General features: G+C 46.4%; 1 protein-coding gene across 1 annotated transcript in view; it reads left to right on the top strand.

Annotated features, from left to right (window-relative positions):
- Window positions 1–365: 365 nt before the first annotated feature.
- CEP250 (centrosomal protein 250) overlaps window positions 366–25,523 on the top strand; it is a 46,270-nt gene continuing 21,112 nt past the window's right edge. Inside the window, exons 1-19 of the mRNA XM_060125193.1 lie at window positions 366–429; window positions 6,519–6,576; window positions 7,701–7,996; window positions 8,461–8,517; window positions 9,629–9,711; window positions 9,937–10,102; window positions 10,849–10,955; window positions 11,217–11,471; window positions 13,317–13,413; window positions 15,709–15,810; window positions 16,333–16,494; window positions 17,033–17,211; window positions 17,518–17,700; window positions 19,617–19,761; window positions 20,596–20,742; window positions 21,442–21,672; window positions 22,512–22,705; window positions 22,930–23,057; window positions 23,243–23,412. Coding sequence (XP_059981176.1) covers window positions 7,811–7,996; window positions 8,461–8,517; window positions 9,629–9,711; window positions 9,937–10,102; window positions 10,849–10,955; window positions 11,217–11,471; window positions 13,317–13,413; window positions 15,709–15,810; window positions 16,333–16,494; window positions 17,033–17,211; window positions 17,518–17,700; window positions 19,617–19,761; window positions 20,596–20,742; window positions 21,442–21,672; window positions 22,512–22,705; window positions 22,930–23,057; window positions 23,243–23,412 — 2,592 coding nt within the window. The 5' untranslated portion in view covers window positions 366–429; window positions 6,519–6,576; window positions 7,701–7,810. The remainder of the gene's footprint in view (window positions 430–6,518; window positions 6,577–7,700; window positions 7,997–8,460; window positions 8,518–9,628; window positions 9,712–9,936; window positions 10,103–10,848; window positions 10,956–11,216; window positions 11,472–13,316; window positions 13,414–15,708; window positions 15,811–16,332; window positions 16,495–17,032; window positions 17,212–17,517; window positions 17,701–19,616; window positions 19,762–20,595; window positions 20,743–21,441; window positions 21,673–22,511; window positions 22,706–22,929; window positions 23,058–23,242; window positions 23,413–25,523) is intronic.

Below are 25,523 nucleotides of genomic sequence, written 5' to 3'. Positions count from 1 at the left end.
GCGCATCTAGAACCAGGTGACCATACACATGCGCAATGTGTAATCCCGAAGCCAAAAGAGGTATGATTGAAAGCAAGTTTTTTTCTGTTACTAAAACTTCCCTTACTCGAATCCAGCAAGCCTGTCTGTCTCCATTTCTGGCGAGGGAATCTTAATATCTCTTAATATTATCCCGTTTTTTCTTCTGGGCCACACTTTTAAGTCGGCTGCCAGTACTCAACATGGCGGAGGCCCCTAGGTGGCGCAGTCCGTCCTTAGGCGTGCTGCACGGAGGGGCGGGGGCCCTCCGAAAGGGCGGGAGTTTGAGGGGCGGGGCCTGCGCCCCAGCCCCTTGGCGGGCACCCGCCCCCGGCCGGGCCTTAGCTGCCACTTCAGGCGCTGCGGCGCTGAGGAGCACCCGAGGAATCTGCGGGAGCCGAGCGTGGTGAGGTGGGGCCTCAAGGGCAGGCGGGAGGTGCCCGGGTTAACGGTCTGAGGCCCAGAGGCCGGCCCTCTTAGAGCGCCTTAGGGAATTCCGTTCGGGCAGCGGCCGAGGCCCAGAGAGGGGCTGGGACCTGTCCTAGGCGGGTGTGTCCGCGTGCTGCTGCCGCCAACACTCTGCGCTCCAAGTACGCGTAAAAAGGGATCTTCCCGAGCCCGGGGTTGTCCGATAAGGCGCTGCGCTCTCCTAAGCGTCCCGCTCCTGGCTCCCAGAATTTTGCGGCTCCCTCTGCCTTTGGGGCTTTGCATGTGATCTGTCCGAAAGTCCAGTCCTACTCGCCACCCTACTCTGGAACGCTCATTCTTCGGGACCCACCTTAAATAGCACTTCCTCGGAAACCTTTTCCAACCGCTTTCTGAAGGCGCAGTTAGCTCGCTGCTGGGTTTTTGCACTCATTGCACCGAGTTACTTTTCCTGCATCTCTTTTACGGCCGTGCACTTGTTGGGGCGTTATGCCTTGCCTTTTTCATCTGTATCCCAGGGTCTAGCACGTGATGATCATAATAATAGCTAATATTTATTGAACAGCCACAAAGGTGCTACGAAATGCATTACCTGTAAAGGCCCATTTAATCTTCAGAGCGATTCCATAAGGTGGGTTCTATATCTTCACATTTTATGCGTGAAGAAGCTAAGGCACTCTTAGATCAATTTGCGTAGAGTCCCACAACTAATAAGTGAGTGGAGCCGGGATACGAATTCTAGGCTGTCCATCCCCAGAGCATGTAATAATTCCTGGATTGCCTTTGGGTTTGGTAAATGTCTGTTGAATTGGTGTTTACATTAGCTCCATGAGTTATGGAGGCCAAGATTGTGATGCACATGAGAAGGCTTAGAAAGGAGAATTGATGTTCCCAAATGTACAGAGTGAGTTCATGAGGAACTAGAACCTGGTGCTAGCCCTTGTTCCTTCAGTCACACTCTACCTTTCTTTGGTCTTTGTCCATCAGAGAGCCGAAGACTTAGACCTCATCATTTCACACCCTTTAGAAAGTGTCCCTCCCAGAGCTGTGATTTCATATTTCATGATTTAGGGGCATTTTGTAATGGAAGGGTGTAGAGTTTCGAAGCAGATTGGGGTTCAGTATTTGCTCTGCCGCTGACCAGTTATACCCCTTCCGTGTTTTGAGCCTTAGTTTTCTTGTCCATAAAATGAAGGCAATAATTTCTTCTCTAAGTTTTTTATGAAGATTGCAAATAATTGTGAGAGAGTAAAGTGCTGTACAAACTACATGATTTGTTTCTTTTGGGGTTTTTTGTTTGTTTTTACCTTTTAGAAGATTATAGAACTGTCAGCATTTTGTAAGACCTTTGATATGGATCATGTTGCCTAATGTTCTTATATCCATTCATTTAGTCAAATATCTAATGAGTACCTGCTATATACCAGGCACTGTTTTAGGAGCTGAGAATACAGCAGTCAACAAAACAATATTCTTGCACTTGGGAAATGTACATTGGGTTAGATATAGTACACATAATACTCAGATAGGGACAGATGAAGCATGGTAAAGTAAGTAGAAAAATACCAGGGACTTCTCTGGCAGCCCTGTAGTTAAGACTCCCCGCTTCCACTGCAGGGGGCATGGGTTCAATGCCTGGTTGGGGAACTAAGAGATCCTGCGTGCCGCATGGTGCGGCCAAAAAAAAAAAGAAAGAAAGAAAAGAAAAGAAAAATACCAGTTTGTGTGGAGGGGTGGTGGTATTTTATATTGGGTGGTTAAGGAACAACTTACTGAGAAGGGGACATTTGAACAGAGAAGGTGGCAAGGGAGCCAATCATGAGGATAACTGGAAGAAGAGGCCCTGGATGAGTGTGTGGCTTGGTGTGTTCCAAGCATGTACAGCAAGGAGGGCTGTGTGGCTGGAGAGATGTGAGCAAAGGGGAAAGGAGTAAGAAATGGAATTAAAACAATTGGAGGCTGGGATCAAATAATTAGGACCAGGTAAGCCAATACAGTGATTGTGGTTTCTACTCTTGATTAGCCACTGGAGGGTTCTGAGTGACCGAATCTGTCACTGTTTTAATATTTATTTATTTATTTATTGCTTTATTTACTTATTTATGCCATACCATGTGGGATGTGGGATCTTAGTTCCCCAACCAGGGATGGAACCAATGCCCCCTACAGTGGAAGATCGGAGTCTTAACCAATGGACGACCCAGGAAGTCCCTGTCACTGTTTTAAAAGGATCACTCTGACTATTCTGCTGAGAAAAAGCAAATTTTGAAAGCAAGGGTAGAAGCATTGCTACCACCTAGGAAGCTTTTGCAGTTATCCAGGTGTATTAGTTATCTACTGCTATGCAAGAAATTACCCCAAAACTTAGCAGCTTGAAACAGCAGTCATTTATTATCTCATACAGTTGTGGGTCTGAAATCTGGGAGCAGCTCAGCTGGCTGTTTCTGGCTTAGGATCTCTCAGGAGATTGCAGTCAAACTGATGTCTGGTCTGCTCCCAAGATGTGGTTCCTTACCACTGGGCCTCTTCACAGGGCTGCCTGGGTGTCCTCAGGACACAGCCGAGAGAGTGGGGAGAGAGCAAGAGCTAGAGAGAGGGGAGGCCTTTTATGACCTTGTCTTGGAAGTCATTTCTACTTTACTCAGCTTCATTAACTTTATTCCAGATCATGCTCAAGGGGAGAGAGTTTAGGCTCCACCTCTTGAAGGGAGGAGTATCAAAGAATTTGTGGGCATACCTTAAAGCCAAGAGTGGCTTTGCTCAGGATGATGGTGCGGGTGGGTCAGAAGCGATAGGAACTGGTAGAGCCAACAGGATTTGCTGATGGATTGGTTATAGGCTGTGGGAGAATGGAGTCAGTATAACTGTAAGGCCTTTGGGCTTGAGCAACCAGAAGGATGGAATTAGCACGTACTGAAATGGGGAAGATTGGAGGAACAGGAGTTCACTTTTGGATGAGTTAACTTTGAGATGCCTGTTAGACATCTATATGGAGAAGTTAAATAAATGTTTGGATTTAGTATAGGAGTGTGATGTGCCAGATGGGCTGGAGATGTAACACTGGGAGTCACGGGTGTATAGGTACAGTTTTAAGCCATGAAACTGGATGAGATTATCTAGAAAATGAATGTAGGTGGAGAAGAGGTCTGAAGCCTGAGCCCTGGGGCCTCCAACCTTGAGATGGTGGGGAGGAGCCAGCAGAGGAGACTAAAGGGAGAGAGGCCTTAGAGGTAGGAGGAGGATGGAGAGAGAGGCCCACATATGAGATTTATATAAGGAGCTGTGTGCTAATTTCTTTTTTTCTGGAATAAGAAACAAATTGTCTCTCCAGACAAATATATATAGTTTCTTTTCTCAGGAAATAAAATGTCTGTGCCCTCACGTGTTTTTTCTTTTTTGCTTTAAGTGACAAATTCTGTTTAATAATACCAGTTCTCCTCTTAGTCCTTGCAACATTTACACCTCTACTTCAAGTTTAGGTGGTGTTGCTGCTATTTTAAATTTATTTAAATACTCCTTTTGGAAGAATTTGGATGAGATGAGACAAAATATATAATTTATGTCACTCTTGTCTCACTCTTCACCCTAGGTTCAGAGGTCACTGCCCTTCCCAGTCTGGGTCCTAGCAAAAGTAGGAAGTCAGTCTTCCTCATTTCTGTATCACTGTGGCCAGTTACCAGATGCTAAGCTGGAATTCATGAGTGTTTACAGGATAAATTAACGTATAAAAGAAGTGAATCTTTTTCCTTTTCCTGTGGTAATGATAACATCTATTCAGTGGTTTACAGTTTACAGAGCACACTGACATCCATTATTCTCATTGAATGCAATTCAGTCTGTTACCATTTGCCAGCTACTGACCTTTTCCTTTCCTGAGGGCCATTGAAACCTACCTTTCTTTTGGAGCTATGCTATTTTATTTATTCTCTGGCTGATCTGACAGTGTGTTAATGAAAGGTGCTGAACTGTGTCTTGAGGAAGCTCAGAACTGAATCTCAATTTCAGAAAAATTCCTGGTGTAATTTTTCTCTGTTCCCTCCATCTTTTTTATTCCTGTTTGTGTTTTTTTTGCCGGGGGCGGGGGGTGTTAATCATAAAACAATTCAAGTCATTTTTTAAATAAACTTTATTTTTTAGAACAATTTTAGATTTACAGAACTTGCATAGTACAGCAAGCTCCTTATATACACTGCACCCAGTTTCCCCTGTTAGTAACATCTTACATTAGTATGGTACATTTGCTACAATTTCGCATCATTTTTGAAGTAAATGGGGCATACCAATAAAATACGAACAAAATGAAGTTACTTCATCTCTGTAAGCCTCAGTTTCCTTATCTGTAAAATGAGAGGGTTGGACTAAATTTTTAAATAGCTCTAAAATTTTTAAATTATCTGCTAAAGTCAAATAATCATATAATTCTAATATAATTCCATTTTTTTACTGAGGTGTTACTATCATTTTCTAAAATAATGTATACACATTAACAACAGCCTTATTCTAAAAGAGGATTTAGAGAATTCCCTGCCAGTCCAGTGGTTAGGACTCTTGAGCTTCCACTGCAGGGGGCGCAGATCAAACTAAGATGTTGCAAGCCGCGAGGCGTGGCCACAAATAAATAAATAAATAAATAAAAAGAATAAAAGAGGATTTAATAGGAGAATTCCAGGAACTATGAGAGGGCTGCTTATATATTAGGTTTGTATAATATATATAAATATATGATTATAAATATATATAATATTATTATATTAGGTTGAATTACATGAAATTATCATTTTGTTAGGTTAAAAAAAGGGCAGATATCGGCAATTTCATGGGGTTTAACCGAATGCTTTTGGGGGTAGGGATTCAAAGGAGTGTTAGGGAGCCTTTGGGGCCTCTGAGACTCTGCAAAAGCCTGGCCCATCCCTCACAGTGTTCGGGGAGAAAAGGCTCTTCAAGTCCCTTGAAGCATCTCAGAGCTACTCTTGTTGTTAGTCGTGTTGTCGGTAAGAGCTACTTCCCAGCAGGTTTGTGCCTCCATCCAGAAGAGAGAGATTGAGCCAGCATTTCACAGCTGTGGTGGAAAGGAAGGGCAGAAAGGGAGGACACTGGAAGTACTAACCCAGTTGATCAGCTAGGAAGAGGCATCCTGGAGCGCTGGTGCCACTATGCCTTTACTGGTGCCACTGTACTCTTCCTACTTTATGCCCCTTCCTTACTGTCTAGTACAAGCTCAGCAAACCCGGGTATCTGCAGTTGCCCAGGAGGTGATTAGTAAGCTGAGTTTTCCTCTGTAACTCTGTTATAAGAAGAACAATAGCACAAGTGCAATGACATGACAACTAAAATCTGCTATCGGTGTGAGGGAGAGGCTAGGCCAGGGCAGGGGCCTGAGACTAAGGTGAACTGGAGAGCATATGCCTTATCTAAAGGGGGCAGACACTGTTTCACTGCAGCCTGTTGTCGCCTTGTGGGAATGTGGGTCAGGGGTCACTAGATATGCTGATTACCCAAACGAGCCAGAAATATGAATTTTTATATGTATTTTGCCAATGGTAAATGTTGGCACCTAACTTAAGTTCTTAAAAACCATCGTATAGGCCACACAATGATTGAAAAGAACCCGCAGGCTACGTTCGTAACCTCTGGCCAAGGGTTTAGATCTGCCAGGAGTGAGGCCCACATGCATTTCTTCATTATGCATTGTTGACAAGCTACTAATGACCAAAATGAATTAGCTCCTGCCTTTGAGGAACTCACAATTAGTGGAGAAGATAGACAAGTAGTAATGATAAGATGTAACATAGACATTCTCTCTATACATTAAATATAAATTTATGTATATTGTATATATGGCTATAAAACTGATAAATTATTCCTGGATACATCTGGGAGGACCTGATAGGAAGTGGCATTTGAGCCAGGATGTAGCAGATCAACAGTTTGGTGCATTAAAGGGACATGGGGCCCCTGAAACTCCCACTGTATGTGCAAATGTTACATTGGCATTTGCTGTATATGCCATTTTCTTCAGATTATGAGACTGATGCTGCCAAGAAGGCAGCTCTAATAGACCATTTTCTTGATAGGTAGCTGGAAATACAGATACTCCTCGAACCTGCTGATGGGTGTCTCAGGGCTGATAAGGTGAGAGAACTCTACCCCCCTCCTCTGCCCCCAGGTTATCGTGTGTTTTAGAGGCCTAAGAAACTCAGAGGTCATGGAGCTGGGCACCCTCATTTTTGGATGAGGAGCCTGAGGAAGTGGCGTGCTCGAGGTCCTAGAGCCCATTAGAGACAGAACTTGGACTAGCACCCCAAACTCTCGATCATCTTGCCTCCCCGTCTCCTGGGTGTGTCTGAAGTCACTGGTTAGGCTGGCCTCCCTCACCTGCCCCCATTGCCCTGTGCTGGCCCATCTCCTGGCGGATGAGGAGGGTTTGCCATCCTGCTGAAGCTGGCTCCTTCTTCCCTCTGTTTTTTAGTTCCCCTGCCTGAAATGCCTGCTATTCTCTGTCAGAGAGTCAGATTGCTTGTATTCAAATCCCTAGTCAACCAAATGCCAACTGTATGAACTAGGACAAATTGTTTAACCTTTCTGATTTCTCAGCTAAGGCTTAGCCTTTGTAAGCCTCAGTTTCCTCATCCATGTGTAAAGTTAAAATAGTACCAATGCTGAAGTATGATAGGAAAGCATTGGAAGGTTTCAAGATTCTTGTGATGCCAAAATGACATGGTATGTATAAAGCACTTCAAGTGACTGACCCATAGAAACACTTAACAAGTATTAATTATGATGATGATTCACACTGTTCACAGCCCCACAGCTTGGGTTAAATGTCCTTCTTTTGTCTTCCCATACTATCCTGTGATGTCTCTGTTATTACTGCACAGACCACATTGTATTGTAATTGTGTCCATCTCCCCTGCTAGCCTAAAATCACCTTCAGTGATTCATTCAGCAGATGTTTATTAGGCACTGTGCCAGGCACTAGGGATGCAGTGGTAAACTAGGAGCTCTTGGTCGAGTGCAGAGTTACGAAAGTCATGCCAGGAAACACTAGTCCTGTGAGCTTGTGTCATGGTCCAATAAATTTGGGAAATGATGCTCATCATGTCCCCCCCCCTTTAGAGATTAGGTCCATCTTAGTATTTGAAAAGCTTTGAGGAGTACTGTACTTTGTCCATCCCAATTTTACAGAACTTAATGAGTATTTGCTGAATAAATTTGAGTCATCTAGGGAGTTCTTTCAACTCCACTGTGTGCTTTAGTCCCCAGCTCAAGAGGAGGTCCAAGGGACACAGCAATGATTAGAGAGCCTGCTGGGAGCGAACAGCCTCTGGCTGCATAGGGACCTGTGGACTTACTGTCTGGTGCCCCCATGGAGACAGGGGGCCCTGGGTTGAACAATATGAAGCCCCGGTCACTGCAGCTGGTGCTGGAGGAGCAAGTGCTGGCGCTACAGCAGCAGATGGCAGAGAACCAAGCAGCTTCCTGGCGGAAGCTGAAGAGCTCCCAGGAGGCTCAGCAAAGGCAAGCAACCCTCGTGAGGAAGCTGCAGGCCAAGGTGAGGCAGCTGCCCTTTCAGGAAGGGGAAGGAGGAGAACACTTGGGGCTGGGGACTGAAGCGGGATGAGGTTTGCAGAAGATGGAGCCACGTGGTGGGAATGTCCTAAACAGCTCTCCTTTGATGTCTACAACTTCTCCACCAGCCATCTACGATGTCCCTTTCAAAGGTGACCTTCATGAGGGGTCAGTTAGTTGTCTAGGTTTGCTTTCCTAGTCTAGAGCTAGGACCTGATCCTAGGTTTTCCAGTTCCAAAGCCCATGAACTTCCTTCTCCAATACAAGAGCTGTAGAGAACATATGATTAAATGACGAAATGGAAACTGTAAGATGTTATGGCCTCATTTCACTGTCATCACCCAGTCCCTCATTCACAGCGCATTTGCCCACGACCCTTGGGGACCTTTGCTTTGGGCTGTTGGTACCAGCCGTGCCCATTGCCGTGTCCTGCTCTGTTTGCCCCAGGTGTTGCAGTACCGGAGTTGGTGCCAAGAGCTGGAGAAGCGGCTGGAAGCCACTGGGGTGAGTGAGGCTCTTCTGTGCTCCTCCTGAGCCCTCAAGGAGTATAGTTAGGCCTCATTTGCCGACTGAGGCAGGCTGGGGTGTGATAAGGCGGTGTTTGGAAGAAGCCTCTCTTTCGTCAGCCCCTGAGAGCTTTCATCAGATACCTTCACAGGACCTAGCTATTCCTGCCCCATCAGACTCCAACACCAGGCTCTCTAAGGACAAAATGAGCTTTAGGAGACTTAGTATTACCAGATTGGAAGGGGTGTGGAATCCGAGAGAAGAGATGCATTTTTCCTCCAGGAGGTGTCAGTGTTTATCTGTCTTGGAGAGATGTGTGCCTTTGCAGGCCTGAAAAAACCGTATTTGTGACAGAGAGATTTCTTTGTGCTGTGGGCTGGGTAGAACTGGCTTTCAAAAACCTATCTGCCTTTCTTCCAGCTCCCTCTCAGCATCTTCTCACATTACCCTCGGAAGAGTTCTCTCAGAGGAAGGAAAGGACGAGACTTAACTATGTACCGTTCTATGTAGGCCAGGCACCCTTAGGCATTGTCATAGAATTACGTCACTTAACCTGCAAAGCAACTTTTCAGGGGAATGATATCACCTTCATTTTGGAGCTGAAGACTTTGTGGCTTAGAGAAGTTATAACTTCCCAAGGTCCAAAAATTAGTGTAGTAGAAGCCAAGACCATTAGTGAAAGAAGCTGTATTTTATGCTTCTTAGGTCAAAAGTTCTTTTCACTACCAAATGCCATCTTTCACGAGAAGTCACTGGTTTACGTTTGGAGAGAGGGATGCAGTGGGTTTACTTGAGGAATGCAGTGATTGAGAAAAGAGACATATTGCTAACAAAGGGGAGAAAGAATTAAAAAAAAAAGCTGGGGAATTCCCTGGCAGTCCAGTGGTTAGGACTCTGTGCTTTCACTGCTTGGGGGTGGTGGTGGGGTTATCCCTGGTTGGGGGCGCTAAGATCCCACAAGCTGCTCAGTGTGGCCAAAAATAAAAATAAAATAAACGGATGAACTTTAAAAACAATAAGCAGGCTGCAGTAGAAGGGGGCATCAGGGAATTGGTCTGCGGGATGTTCTTGTTGGAGGTAAATGAAAGCTTGCTTTTGTCTGGCTAAGGGACCGGTCCCTCAGAGGTGGGAAAGTGTGGAGGAGCCAAACCTGGAACAGCTGCTAACCCGATTGGAGGAGGAGCAACAGAGGTGATGGGCCCCAACTTTCTGGCCTGGGTGGTTGGCAGGCGGGTAGAGAAGGTTGATGGAAAACCTCTGTCTCGAGGGCTAACATGGATTAGAATCAAGGACTTCAGCCTTAGCCCTCCAGTTCCTGGCAGTGGAAAGTTCCAGTGGTTGTCATCTTACTCCAAGAGGTCCAAGGGTTGGCTCAGACCTTTGTTTAGTACTTGCTCCTACCCCTCCCCAGTGCAGGTGTGAGAGTCTAGCGGAGGTGAACACCCAGCTTCGGCTGCACATGGAAAAAGCTGACGTGGTGAATAAAGCGCTTCGGGAAGATGTGGAAAAATTGACAGTAGACTGGAGCCGGGCCCGGGATGAGCTAATGAGGAAGGAGAGCCAGTGGCAGATGGAGCAGGAGGTAAGAGAAACAGTGGGCGGGAATGGTGAGAGGAGGACTTGCAGTCTGGGCGCTGCCTGGTCAGTGCTGGAAGGGGTTAACTTCAGGACCTGGATGGAAACTGAGCTGTTTGTTAAAGTCTCTGGCCATCCTTACTGCTCATGCTGGCAGCTCTGCCCTGCTTGGGCTGTCACCTTAGTTCTGTTCTTACCTGCCCAGTCGAGGTTTTGCTGGCAGGTAGCATGACACTCAAAGCAACTCTGTTCCTGCATAGGTTTTAGATGGATCTTAAAGTTTACTGACCCCCCTCATCTGGAAGTCTGCAATCTAGATGCTAAGGAGGTAGCTGTTGAAATTGAATGGGGAAGAAATTTTCAGATCCCAGTTAAAGGAAACTAATGTTTCCTGGGCCGTTGCTCTGTGTTAGGCATTATGTTAGATGATTTACATATGTTATATCATTTAATCATCATTATAAGTCTGTGGTGATGATGGTAATAGCTCCCATTTGTTGAGCAGCTACTGTTTATCCTTTTCTAATCTAGCTCAAAGAAGGCCATATACCATCCTAGGCCCTTTGACCTCTTGAATCCCACTGCTAACTTTATTAAACACTTCAGCATCGCCTGAACATAGACACCCATTCATAAGCTATCTCCTTTAAGGCCCTCCACTTCCCCCCCAATAGTCAGGAGGAATCCAAGACTCCTGTGTTGGCAAAAGATGTCCTCTGCCCTTTGGTATGACCTGGGTTTCTGAACACACAGTTCTTCAAGGGCTACCTGAAAGGGGAGCATGGTCGCCTTCTCGGTCTGTGGCGGGAGGTGGTGACCTTCCGTCGCCACTTCCTGGAAATGAAGTCAGCCACTGACAGGTCAGTGTGGAGGTATGACGGGAGGAGGTTTGCCCCTACCAACTCTATTCGCATGACAGTGGGCTGCTATAGAAGGGAATCAGGTTGTGGGGGAAAGGCAGAGGTGGAAGAGTTGGTGGGGAGGGATGGAATTGTTGGATTGTTGGATTGAGATGACTTTTCCCAGACCTGCTCCTCAGGCTTCCCTGGGCGTGACCTCCATGCTCCCTTTCCTGTTCCTGGTCCCTGTTGGAGTCTGCTCTTTTCTTTGCTTGTACTCAGAGACCTGACGGAGCTCAAGGCTGAGCATGTGAGGCTTTCAGGTTCCCTGTTGACCTGTTGTCTGCGCCTGACTGTGGGAGCACCACAGTCCCGGGAATCTGATGGATCTGGGAGACTGAATGGGAGTGAGCCATCCCAGTTGATGCTGCTACTAGCCAGGACCCAGGAGCTGGAGAAGGAAGCCCATGAAAGGAGTCAGGAGTTAACACAGCTGAAGAGTCAAGGGCATCTGGAGAAGGCTGAGCTTCAGGATCGGTGAGATGGCCTGGGTCCTAGGAGGGGTTCGCTAAGAGAAACTTGACTCCTTTAGGGAGTCAAGATAGGTGGGGGAGATGTGAAGAGCGTTCCTCCCACAAGAGGGGAAGGAGATGTGCCAGAGGGAGTCTAGTTTGAAACCCAGTTGGGGCTGTCTCACTGCCCTCTGCCCTCAGACTGTCTTGCAGCTCAGTTTCTGTCCTTTTGACTTACAGAGCTGGCTGTGACTCTCCTCTATCAACACCAAACTATTTGCCATTCCCAGAACAACCAAGTTCTTCCATGTTCCCTGCCTTTGTAGATGCTGGCCTTAGCCTGGAATGCCTCTCTCCCTTCTCTCTCTGCCTTATCCTTTAAGGCATAGTTAAATGTCACCTCTTCTATGACCTTGATAGCCTGTTACATTACTGTGCCCCCATATGGTCTTTTTTTTGTTGTTATATACATTTTTTTAAAAAATAAATTTATTTATTTATTTTTGGCTGCATTGGGTCTTCATTGCTGCACGCAGGCTTTCTCTAGTTGCGGCGAGCAGGGGCTACTCTTTGTTGCAGTGCACGGGCTTCTCATTGCGGTAGCTTCTCTTGCTGAAGAGCATGGGCTCTAGGCGTGCGGGCTTCAGTAGTTGTGGCATGTGGGCTCAGTAGCTGTGGCTCGCGGGTTCAGTGGTTGTGGCTCACGGGCTCCAGAACGCAGGCTCAGTAGTTGCACACAGGCTTAGTTGCTCCGCGGCATGTGTGATCTTCCTGGACCTGGGCTCGAACCTGTGTCCCCTGCATTGGCAGGCAGATTCTTAACCACTGCGCCACCAGGGAAGTCCCCCCTATGGTCTTTTGACGTGCTTGTTACATTGATCTCGTTGATTATTTAGTTTTGTTTTGGGTTTTTTTGGTTAGGCTCTTTTATTTTTTGGATTATAATAAAATAGATTTTTAAAAAATGATAAGAAGGGCAGGGACGTAAACAAAGAGCTCCGTTTGAATCTTGGGGCAAAGTTCAGTTTATACCCCATGGCTAGGGTTGTGTCACCACCTATTGGTGGTGTGTGTAAATTGCAGTTTGTTTTGTTTGGGTTGTGAAGGCACTGGGAAGCACAAGGACAGAGACCATGTCTTAGTAAGTTTTGTGTTCTAGTGCTTTGCACTTCACCTGCGATAATAGTAGACACTTAGTAAATGTTTGTTGAATCATACAATAACTAAATGAATGACCATACAGTGAGTTAAAGCTCTTAAAGATGGTAGAGAATAAAATTATGAAGACTTTGAAATAAAAAATTAAGCTCCTTGATAACTTCATTCAAGAAATATTTATTTAGCTACTTATATAACACCAGGTACTGAGCTCCAGGATATGGTGTTAGGTGATAAAGATGCCTGGTGATTTCCCTGAACTTTGAGGTTAGTATCAGGGAGGTTAACCATAATCTTTCCCAATTCGCCCCTCCTTTCTCTCTATCAGAGTTAGAACCTTGGGCTTGAGGGACCTTGGGACTATCCCATGTGGCAATTCTGATGTTCTTGTTGGCTTCAGGGCGCTTGACTTCAAGATCAAGCGGGGTCTGGAAGGGCCTGGTCCAGGGCTTTCCTTCAGCTCTTGGGCCCCCAAACACGTGTTCCAGTCTTGAGATGTGGTAAATCCCTGCATGCGTCTGAGTGGCTTTTGGCTCCCCCTCCCCGAGTTCAAGGCTATAGCATCATGTATTCAGGGAGTGCAGGGGCTGGGGGCACCCAAGGGACTCTGGGGGGGTGGCAGTGGGGGTGTCTGGCTTGGGTTAGTGTGTGCTGCATAGCTCTGTCCACATCAGTGGGTTCCCAGGTAACTGTGCTATGCTCTTCTCTTCAGGGTGACCGAGCTCTCTGCTCTACTGACGCAGTCTCAGAAGCAAAATGAAGATTATGAAAAGATGGTAAAGGCTCTGAGAGAGACGATGGAGATCCTGGTACGTGATCCTTTGTTCTGGGAGAGTTGGGAGTGGGCGTGTAGATTCCTGTCCTTTATGGACAGAGAGTGTAGGATACCAGTTAAATGTTCCTTGAGGAAATCCCCTAAAGCTAAAAAATTAATTTTGGTTGAATCTGAAAATTATTTAACTCATCCATTTATCCATTTAATAAACATTAGCTGTCTACTGTCCCTACTATATTCCTAGGGAAACTACAGCAGTGCGTGCATGCAGTGTGTCCTCCTCCGAGAGAGTGAGACACACATGAAGAGGCACACTAGCCAAGTGGGGGGGGGGTGTTTGGAGAGATTCAAAACCTAGTCATACGGGAAACACCTGAGGAGCATGAATGTGGTTAGCTTGGAGAAGGAGGGCTTGAGGAAGACATGATGGCTGCCTTCACATAACTGAAGGACTGACACCAGGGAAGAGAGTTAGCTTGTTTAGTGTTTGCCAGGGGGGCACAATCACTGCCAGTGACTGGAAGTTACAGGGTGGTAGAGCAGCTGGAGCTGCTCGGTAATTGAACAGTCTGTCTAATGAAGGAGTGAGGTTTTTGTCACTGGCTTAACATCTGCCAGGATTGTTATCAAAGGGATTCTCTAAGGTTGGAAGTTAGAACCTCTGGCTTGATTGCACGTTTCCTTTCATCTCTGGGAATTTTCAGATCTCTGATTTTAGGCAAATCCTGCACCCCTATCCAAATACATATCCCTAGTCTTCTCATCCAAGCTAGGATCAGCTGGGAGCTAGACATGCTTATGCCTTTTTGGTTTCTTTTTTTTTTTGTGGTACGCGGGCCTCTCACTGTTGTGGCCTCTCCTGTTGTGGAGCACAGGCTATGGACGCGCAGGCTCAGTGGCCATGGCTCGTGGGCGCAGCCGCTCCGCGGCATGTGGGATCTTCCCGGACCAGGGCAGGAACCCGTGTCCCTTGCATCGGCAGGCGGACTCTCAACCACTGCGCCACCAGGGAAGCCCTTGGTTTCTTTTTGTTCAGGAATTTGCAAATTCAGATGTCTGCAGGGCCCAGGTAATATAAATGAATGAAATGGGTTCAGCTATAAGAATTCTGATTTTCCAGTGCTGTCATATTTAGTTTTCAGTATAACAGGGAACACTTGATCTCAATAGTAAGGAAACAGTGAGGAGTAGTGAGGACTGCAGGACCCTGAAGAATATATGTCCCATCTGGAGGAGGCGTCCTCTATTCAACTTCAGTTAATTATTGCCATGTAGGGATGGGGGCTGGTGTGGCCCATATGTTAACTTTTTGAGAGAAGCCAGAAATTCAGATTTTTATGAATTTTTATGAATTTCTCAGCTCAGAAAAATCTCTCAATTTACAAATGTTGGTTCAAATTTTATATAGGCCAAAAAAAAAACATAGCTGCAAATCTGCGTCTTTAAGCCTTCACTAACACAATAAGGTAAGGAGGAGGGGACATTTTGAGAGTTCAAATTTATTGCTGACCTTGGGGCTAGAGGTTCCTCTGGCTTTTATGTCTCAAGTGCCAATTTGCTGTTCAGAGACAGCAACCATCCTTCATCCAATGATAGCTCACATTTAATGAACATTTGCTTTCTGACAGACACTGTGTCGAGTAATTTACATACAGTTTTTTCATTCAAGCCTCAAAACAAATCTATGAAGTAGTTGCTGTTAATTATTCCTATTTTATTTTATTTTTTAAGTTTTTCCATTTTTAGAAAAATTTTGGCTGCGTTGGGTCTTCGTTGCTGTGCACGGGCTTTCTCTAGTTGCAGCAAGTGGGGGCTACTCTTCGTTGTGGTGCACGGGCTTCTCATTGCGGTGGCTTCTCTTGTTGCAGAGCACAGGGTCTAGGTGCGTGGGCTTCAGTAGTTGTGGCGCATGGGCTTAGTTGCTCCGCGGCATGTGGGATCTTTCCAGACCGGGGCTCAAACCCTTGTCCCCCTGCATTGGCAGGCGGATTCTTAACCACTGCACCACCGGGGAAGTCCCTTAGTCCTATTTTAAAGAGAAGGAAGCTCAAAGAAGGAGTTGCCTAAGGTTACCAAGCTAGTAAGTGATAGAGCAAGAAATCTTATCTAGGCAGTCTAATTTGGAGCTCTTAATCCCTTAATCTGAATTCTTAATCACCACATCACATTGTCTTCAGAATCCTGGGACAGTGTTAGCATTCACGTGTGGTCAGGGGAAAAGTGGGATTAACAGAATAGACAGAATGAGACTCTGGTTAATTTGGGGCCTGGAATGATAAATTCTCTTCTGAGAGTTTGGCTCATAGGCTCTATTTGGTTCCCTGTCCAGGAGGCAAATCACGCAGAATTAATGGAACACGAGGCATCTCTAAGTAGGAATGCCCAAGAGGAGAAGCTGTCTTTACAGCAAATGATCAAGGACATAACCCAGGTACTGGTAAGCCTCCGGTTCACAGTAACCAGTCCAGCCTCACCCTCCCCAGACCTCCCTGTCCTCTCAGGTGCGCCTAGAGGAGTCTGGACTTAGGGTCTTGTGGGGAGGAATTGTCTGAGTTCATTTGGAGACTGGAACCCTGAGGAGTAGCTAAGCTTTCATGTGCTGGCACTGCCTGCTGAAACGCCCGCTCTCTTACTGCTAGCTGCAGTTCTCCGGCAGCGGCTGGATCCTGGCCTTTGCTACCTCAGCAACCTCTTTTTCCTTCATTTATTCCTTGGGTGTTCAAGGGGTGCTAGTCTTGTTGCTCATTCTAGGTTTGGGTGACCGAAGGGGAAGAGTTGGTTTGAGGAGTTGAAGGAACCAACCTTTTTGGCTCTTAAGATACCCTCCTCCCACCCCCCAGGGAGAGGACCTGAGAGAGAAAACATCAGGTTTGTCCAGGCTGGCATGTTAGTCCTCTACATGGATTCTAGGCCTTGGTCAGTAGGATGGTGACCCTGCTGTGTTGGATTTCAGGCCATGGTAGAAGAGGAGGACAATATGGCCCAAGCCTCTGGTCATGAGAGCTCCTTGGAGTTGGACCCTAGTGGCTTCTCCTCCCAGTTTGATTCCCAGCAGCCAGACAAGGCTCTTTCTCTGGTGCGTTCAGTGCTGACTCAGAGACGCCAGGCTGTGCAGGTGAGAACCCCAGCACTCCTCCTCAGCCACAGGGATGGGTGTCTAAACTGACTTGGGCCCCAGGTACCCTCCTAGCCAAGACTGCCCCTTTTGCTACATTGACCAGTCACAAGGTGTTTTGTCAACACCCCGAAGTGCCCATTAGAATCTCCGTGTCTGCCCAGCTGTGCTCGTGGGGAGCAGCACACTCTCCGTGCCACTGGCACGCTCCACTTTGATGCAGTCTTTACACAGCACTGTGTAAAGTGGAGCCCCAGGGGAGTGTGGGTAAGCGTTCCCCAATTCTAAGGGTCCCAGCCACACTTACCACCCCCACCATTTTACATTTGAAGATGATGGACTCTGACACTCTGGAAGCCACAGAACCCAGTCATCTCTGATGCTCTGTCTCCTCGACTGGTCTCATCTCTTTTCGTAGCTTCCCTTCGTTGCACCAGCCCCCAACCCCCTCGCCCAGCCCTACTTTCAGGCTTATGACATCCCTCCTCTGCCCTGCGCTCTTGCTCACCACCTCACTTCTGATGCTCTCCCTCCGCAGGACCTAAGGCAGCAGCTGTCAGGCTGCCAGGAAGCTGTGAGCTCCTTGCAGCAGCAGCATCATCAGTGGGAGGAAGAGGGTGAGGCCCTGAGACAGCGGCTACAGCAGCTCACCGGGGAGCGGGACACCCTGGCAGGGCAGACTGTGGACCTGCAGGGGGAGGTGGACTCTCTCAGCAGGTGAGCGGGAGCTGTTCATCCCCCCCTTCCTCCCAGGCTCAGTCCCCGCCCAGCCCATGTGTTTGGTTGGCTGACCCTGTTCTTCCCTAGACCCACAGCTGCTCAGGGCCTCCTTGCTTTGTGTTCTGCTGGTTCCTGCTCACTCAGTTTTGGGTCTTTGTGATAAAAAAAAAACAGTTTCCTGCTCAAAAGGGAAGATGAGATATTTAAAGGAAACGTAAACCTCTCTCCTTTGACCCTGTGCTGTCTGCTTCCAGGAGGGCTTTTAGGTTCCAGGGTTTCTGTTCATGTCCGGTCTCCTTCCAGGGAGCGAGAGCTCCTGCAGAAGACCAGGGAGGAGCTGCAGCAGCAGCTGGAGGTGCTGGAGCAGGAGGCGTGGAGACTGCGGAGGACAAACATGGAGCTTCAGCTGCAGGGCGACTGTGCTCAGGGCGAGAAGGAGGAGCAGCGGGAGGAGCTGCACCTGGCCATCCGTGAACGGGAGCGCCTGTGCGTGCGTGTGACAGCCCCTCCCCACTCTTAGAAAGTGGAGTAAATTGAAGCCTGTTGTTCGGTGGGTTCAGATTAGCTTACTGCTCCGTCCTTTGCAGGAGGATGAAAACAGAAAGTTCATCCAAGCATTGCTGAACACCCAGGAGGGCCGAGGCCCCGTGGCGGGTACAGAAATAAATAAGACACAGGCTCTGATCTCAAGCAGTTTGCAGTGTAATGGGGAAGTCAGACAAATAAACCGTGGCCTGATGAAGTATGAGCTAAAAAAGAGCTTCAAGCTAGGTCCTCTGGGAGATTAGGAGTAACAGTTAATTATTGAAAGCTTCATGGAGGAGAGGGTAGCCGTTGAGCTGGGCCTTGACATATTTTGATTGGTAGAGAGTGGGACAAGGGCTAAAGGAACAGATTAGCAAAGAAAAGGAGTCAGGAACGTTCATGGCATGTTCAGAGGAGGCCGGGCTGGCCAAACGGTAGGACTGATCCTGGGAAGTAATGGGAAATGAGCTGGTCAAGGAAGGGAATTCCAGAGTACAGGGACCCAGCTCATTTGTAAATTCCCCGATTCCATGTCATAGAAAAAGCAAGGACTTTAGAGCTGGGCAGAAGCTTGGTTTAAATTATGGCTCTGCCACTTGGACAGATTATCTGTAAAATGGGGCTGATAATGTTTCCCTTGAAGAGTCTTTGGGGAGATTAAAGCAGTGTTCTGCAAAATGCCAGCACAGAGCCTGACATATGGTAAGTCTTCAGTACCTGGTAGCAGGGGCTATATCTTTTTTTTTTTTTTTTTTTCAATTTTGGCTGCATCATGTCTTAGTTGTGGCATGCAGGATCTTCATTGCAGCATGCAGGATCTTTTGTTGTGGCTCCCGGGCTTCTCTCTAGTTGTGGCGCACAGGCTCCAGAGCACGTGGGCTCTATAGTTTGTGGCACGTGGGCTCTCTAGTTGAGGCACGCAGGCTCAGTAGTTGTCGCGCACGGGTTTAGTTGCCCCACGGCATGTGGGATCTTAGTTCCCTGACCAGGGATCGAACCCGCGTCCCCTGCATTGGAAGGTGGATTCTTTACCACTGGACCACCAGGAAAGTCCCTGTATCTTCTTCATCTTTTTTTTTTTTTTTTTTTTTTTTTTTTGCGGTACGCGGGCCTGTCACTGTTGTGGCCTCTCCCGTTGCGGAGCACAGGCTCCAGACGCGCAGGCTCAGCGGCCATGGCTCATGGGCCTAGCCGTTCCGCGGCATGTGGGGTCTTCCCGGACCGGGGCACGAACCCGTGTCCCCTGCATCAGCAGGCGGACTCTCAACCACTGCGCCACCAGGGAAGCCCTCTTCTTCATCTTTGCATCCCCTCCTCACCTGTTCCCTAGCTCCTTCTGCCTAATAGGCATGAATAATGGAATCTTGAATGACTGCTCTAAGGATCATGACTTGCACAAGGAGTGGTCTCCCCTCGACTAAGGAAAAGGAAAGACAATCCACAAAGATAGTTTTATGTTTTTAAATTTAATTTGTGTGACTCGATAATACACTTATTTATATGATTCAAAAGTCAAAACTATTTTAAAAGGTATGCAAATAGAAAGTACTACTTCCCTCGGCTTCATTCATCCCATATTCCTTCCTTCTGTTTGTAACCATTTAAATTAATTTCTTATTAATATGTCTAGTGCTGCTTTATGTAATATATGCATATATCCTTATTTCCCCCAATTTCTTGCATAAAAGATAGTGCACCATGTATACTGTTCTGTGCCTTGCTTTTTTCATGTTATGTGTCTTGGAGACCTCTCCTTATCAGTTTTTGGAGACCACCTTCATTCTTTTGCATCGCAAAAGCAATTACATTCCTGTTATCTTTTGGGGTGTGGCCACTCCCTGAGATTTCCTCTAGCCCCCTTCTGTTTTCCATCTTAGTCAGGAGACGCTGGCGGTCCTAGAAGCCAAACAGTCAGAGTCGCTCAGTGAAGTGATCACCCTTCGGGAAGCCCTGGAGTCCAGTCGCCTGGAAGGGGAGTTGCTGAGACAAGAGCAAACAGAAGTGACCGCCGCACTGGCCAGGGTGCGTGGTCCTCCTCTTCGCTGGCTGGGTGGGGTGGGCGGCTTGGAAAGTTGTGTCTCCAGGAAAAAGGCGCGCAGCCTGCCTCATTCTTCATCCTGCAAGTCATGGCCCTTCCTGTTTCTTGCCTCAATGCCTAGTTACTGCTTTTGGGTTGTGTCCCTCCAAACAGACTCTCTGTATTGCAATTAGAATGGTTTTCTAAAGTGTCAGTCTGGTCATGTCAGTCTCTTTCCTAAAACCATTCACTGGCTTCCCAGCTCCTTGGTACCACATGCAAAGCCCTCTGCCACCTGCCCCAAACTGTTTCTAGCCTCTTCTTCACTCCAGATCGCTGTCCTAACGCCTCATATACCTTCGTTCCTGCCACATAGCATTCATTGCATTCTCAGTTTTACCCGTTCTTTCGTGATTTTAATACTTTGTATGTACCTTTCCCTTTACGTGGACTGCTTCTTTCCTCCCCTTTCAACCGCAAACTGTTCCTCATCTGTCAGTACCCAACTTAACTGTCGACTCTTCTACCAAGCATTTTGAATTAATGCTTTCTTTGAGTTCCCAGAGCACTTTGTGCTTACATTGGCTATGGCGTCATCACAGTTGTAGTTGTTTATACATCCTGATGTCTGTGCCTCTGTAATGTGAGTTCCTCTCTTACTCTTCAATGAATGAATGGGTAAGTGAATGAAGAAATGAAGGGAAAAGTTGTTCAGAATGTAAGGGAAGGAATGAAGTGTTAACTGATCTCTGTACAAGGAAAGCAGCAGATGTTGGGGATGTGAGCTGTTCACTGTTGCAGGAAAACTGGAAAATGAAACTCTAACTCTCTGCTTTTAGGCAGAACAGTCTATTGTGGAGCTGTCAAGTTCTGAGAACAGCCTGAAGGCCGAGGTAGCTGATCTTCGGGCTGCAGCTGTCAAACTCAGTGCCTTAAATGAGGCTTTGGCCTTAGATAAAGTTGGGCTGAACCAGCAGCTTCTCCAGGTGAGCAAAGATTTCTCTGATCCACAGGGTAGGGCTGGGCCCCGACCGAGGGCAAGGGAGAGACAGACAAAGCTGATGCCTGTAACAAGGAACAGTTCTTAAATGGATCAGCCCAAGACAGATCAGCTCCCAAATGTAGTCCTGGAACGAGCAAAAGGAACATTTAGAGTGCAAAGGAGAGCAAAGATTACAAGACCTGGGCTCAGCCATTAAAAATAGACCCCTCCCACATCTGCAGCAGAACTAACTACCTTTGGGCTTTAGGGTAAAATCATCAGGGCTAGGCCCATGTCCTCTGGAAGGAAGACTGGGTTTTAATCCTGTTGTATGAGATAACAGCAATCACAGAAAAGGATCTGTTGAAGAGCCCAAGTCTCAGAATTTTCTCTAGAGGTTACAAATTTAACACGTCTCTTCACTACCCCATTCCCTTGAGCCCCAGAAATGTTGTATGTTCCCTTATTCTGAATTCTTTAAGAGCAGGATTTTGCCTTTTTTCTTTCTGTCCCCAGCATCAACCCATCTAGTACCTGGAGTAAAGACCCCAGACCAAATGTGTGCATAGTCCTCCTCTCTCGTAAGCACTCCTGTGTTCATCTGTGGAGAACAGATTCATATCTCTCTTGGATTTCTGTCTCAGCACTTCATCTCTAAACTGTAACCCTTTGTCTTTGATGTCCTTCCCTTTTTGGCCAGTAGTTAGAACAGGAGAACCAGTCTGTGTGCAGGAGGATGGAAGCAGCAGAGCAGGCGAGAAACACTTTGCAGGTGGGCCTGACAGAGGCCGAGAGGAACAAGGAAGCCCTGTGGGAAAAGAACACCCACCTGGAGGCTCAGCTGCAGAAAGCGGAGGAGACCAGGGCTGAGCTGCAGGCAGATCTCAGGGGCATACAAGATGAGAAGGAAGAAATTCAAGAGAAACTAAGTGAGGTGAGAAGACAAAACTGCTACCATCCCATTAAGGATGCTCGCTGTACATGCTCGTTGTACATACATGCTCACTGTAAAAAATGAAAACACTACAGAAATGATTCAGGAAGGGAAAATCTCACTTCCTAGAAATGACCAGTGTTACTAGTTTGGGGTATGTCTTCCAGTTTTTTTAAAAGAATTCCTAGAGGAATCCTTCACTGATTCTTCATTGCTTCACATCCATCAGTTTGAATTAGATGCCTCTCCTGTGTTTTCTGATAATACATTGTATTTATTCAACCACCACTCCCTTCGTACTATATTATAATTATCTGTGTTTATGTGTCTCCACCATTAGACCAAAAGCTCCTTGAAGGCAAGACTATGTCTTACTTGTTTTTATAACTCCAGCTTTTAGTCCAGTGTGTAACACATAGCAAGGGGCTCTGAGTTTTTTCTGAACCAGTCAGAAAAGGTCATCTTTCTTCTCTACCAAGCATCTCATTGCCCTAGTAATTATACATACTCTCCCTTCTCAGAGCCTTTTTCTCAGGGCACTGATCACTTTCTTCCTGGTATTATGTGTGTGTCTTACCTCTCCTTAAGACTAAAAGCTCCTTAGAGGTGGATCTCTTGCAGCCGTAGCACAGGGTATTGCTCAAAGGAGAGCCTGTTTCCTGGGCTGGGGACTCTGTAGGTTGATCAGGGGAATAGATAAATGGTACTTGGTGTGAGTGGGCAGTGCTCAAGGCTCACAGAGCTGGGTCCGAATCTGAGGAGCCCGTGGCCCTAATCTGGTGATAGCAGCCCTGGGGGGATCCTGCCTCCCTCTGTATCCCATCAGTTCTTCCTCTCAGGCACATCACCAGCAGGAGGCAGCCTTAGCTCGGGTGGAGCAGCTGCATCAGGAGGCAAAGCGACAGGAAGAGGCGCTTGCCCGGGAAGTCCAGGAGAAGGAGGCTCTAGCGCGGGAAAAGGCGGCTCTCGAGGTGCGGCTGCAGGCTGTGGAGCGGGACCGGCAGGACCTCTCTGAACAACTGCGGGGACTCAGGTAGGGTCTGGACCTGGTTCTGCCAAGGGCAGAGAGAGCTTTACAAGGCAAGGGGGAGCCAACCTAAGTTCCTTGCCCAAAGTATATGGGGCCTAAATGAGTTATGAATTTGTAATTGCCTCCCCGCCCCCAAATTCTCTCTTGGTGACCAGTAGTTAGAACCCAGTTCCTCTTAAGGAAGGGGCTTGATGGGTAAGAACTCTCCCGATTCCTGAACCTGACAGCTCAGCCAAGGAGCTACTGGAGAGCAGTCTGTTTGAGGCCCAGCAACAAAATTCTCTGATAGAGGTCACCAAGGGGCAGCTGGAGGTCCAGATTCAAACCGTCACTCAAGCCAAGGAAGTAATCCAAGGTAAGAACCCAACTTGGATGGGTGCACTTCATTCCACAGGGATGTTGAAAGCTAGGAAGACAGTGGGAAGCTATTAGAGCCAGGCCCAGGGCCTCTGAGATGGGAGTTCCTCATGAGGTCTGGGGAGAGGGGTGAAAGATGGAGGACAGAGGCTCAGAGACAAGATCCTGTCCCTGGCATCTTAGGGGAAGTGAAGTGCCTGCAGCTGGAACTGGACACTGAACGGAGCCGGGCAGAGCAGGCACGGGATGCGGCAGCCAGACAGCTGGCCCAGGCTGAGCAAGAGGAGCAGGCTGCCCTGCAGCAGCTGAAGTCAGCCCATGAGGAGGAGGTGAACCGGCTCCAGGAGAAATGGGTAGGTGGTGGTTGTGGCTAGGGGATGGGAGAGACAGACAGCAGCAGATATTCCTGCTTATAAAAGTGAAATCTGAACAGGACTAGTCTGGTTGGTCACCATGGTGCAAAATCCAGCTTCTAGCTAGTAAATGAGTTAATGTATGGAAAACACTAATAATAGTTCCTGGTATACAGTAAGCTCTATATTTGTGTTAGGTATTATTGTTGTTGTTGTTTCTGTATGTATAGAGACTTAAGAGTGGATCCTGGGATTTAGGATCGATAAACTGGCCCCAGGGTGTAAAGGGAGCAGAGGAATGCCTTGGACCTATTATTGCCCAATTCAGAACTGTGTTTCTTTTGTCTTTTAATTATTTGATTTAGTCCATTTGCTTTTATTGTGATTATAGGCATATTTGGATTTATTTCCACCATGTTATGCTATTTCTCTTGCCTTTTTTTTTTTTTTTTTTTTTGTGTGTGTGTGGTACGCGGGCCTCTCACTGTTGTGGCCTCTCCCGTTGCGGAGCACAGGCTCCGGACACGCAGGCTCAGCGGCCATGGCTCACAGGCCCAGCCGTTCCGCGGCATGTGGGATCTTCCCGGACCGGGGCACGAACCCGCGTCCCCTGCATCGGCAGGCGGACTCTCAACCACTGCGCCACCAGGGAAGCCCTCTCTTGCCTTTTTACACCTTTTGTGGAGGGGAATTCACCTTTCTTAACTTCTTTTAGAGGGTTGTATCGGATTATTAAATTGTATTCTTTTCTCACTTCTTTTTTTCTCTCTACTGCTTTGGATGATATGTACTCTATTTTTTATTCTTTTAGTTCTTTAATATTTTAAAATACATACTTAATAAAATCTCAAGTTAATCAGTATATTTACCCTTTTCCTGAATGACACAAGGACCAGAGAACATTTTACCTGCATTCACTCCTCCCAACCTATCAACTGTATTAGTCATTGTGTTTAGTTATTACTAGTTGTTAACACCATACATTATGTGTTTTGATTATTTTATACAGTCAATAATTGTTTAGATACACTGAAAATTTTACCAGGTTTTTTTTTGCTCACCATTCCTCCTTGCGTGTCAGGCTTTCTATTTGGATTTGTTTTCCTTGAAGTAGAATTTCCTTTGGTGAGAGTATGTTGGTAGTTAATTGTCTGAAAATGTCTATTTTACTTTTATTCTTTTTTATAGCTTTTTCCTTTTTTATTTTTTATTGAAGTATAGTTGATTTACAATGTTGTGTTAGTTTCAGGTGTACAGCAAAGTGATTCAGTTATATATATATATTATGTCTTTTATTTTGCAGATTCTTTTCCCTTATAGGTTATTACAAAGTATTGAGTATAGTTCCCTGTGCTATATAATAGGTCTTTGTTATCTATTTTATATATAGTAGGTATATATGTTAATCCGAAACTCCTAATTTATCCCTCCCACTTGTATTCTTGAAAGATAGTTTCACTGGGTATAAAATTCAGGTACAAATTCTAAGGTAACCGTTATTTTCTGTCAGCACACTGATTGTTCCGTTGTTGGTATTGAGAAGCCTCTAATTAGTTGTATGTTAGAACTTGGTGTAACCTTCAGGTATCTTAACTTTCTGTCTTAGATTTTTCATGTGTACTTTTTCTACACTGTATTCTGGGTGATATTTTTTCAGATCCCTCTTCTATTCACTAATTTCCCTTTTCAACTGTGTCTAATCTGCTTTATAGTCTATTCACCAAGTTTTAAATTTTATTTATTAAATATTTTATTTCTCAACATTTTGTTTGGTTATTTTTTCAAATCTTCTTGGTCATTTTTTAGTGTCTTCTCCCTAATTTATATTTGCAGTCCCCTCTTTTATTCTTTAAACACATGAAACATACTTTTATGCTGTCTAATAATTCCAGCACCTAAAATCTTTTTGGATCTCTGTTATATGTTGTTTCCCTTGGCTCTCACTGATGACCTTGGCCCCTATGTTTTTTGTGATTCCTGACTCTGAACTCATGTTCTCTGGAAATTTTTCTGTGGGAATCCTTTTAGGCCTGAGGCAAAGGAGATTTTCTTCAGAGATTTGCTTTTGCTTCTCTGAGGAAGGTGAAGGACTAGCATCCCAGGACCCCCTT

The sequence above is a fragment of the Lagenorhynchus albirostris genome, chromosome 15 (assembly GCF_949774975.1).
Source record: "Lagenorhynchus albirostris chromosome 15, mLagAlb1.1, whole genome shotgun sequence".
NCBI classification, from domain to species: Eukaryota; Metazoa; Chordata; class Mammalia; order Artiodactyla; family Delphinidae; genus Lagenorhynchus; species Lagenorhynchus albirostris.
The sequence above is the reverse complement of the archived record's forward strand: the minus strand, read 5'-3'. Positions and strand labels throughout refer to the sequence as shown.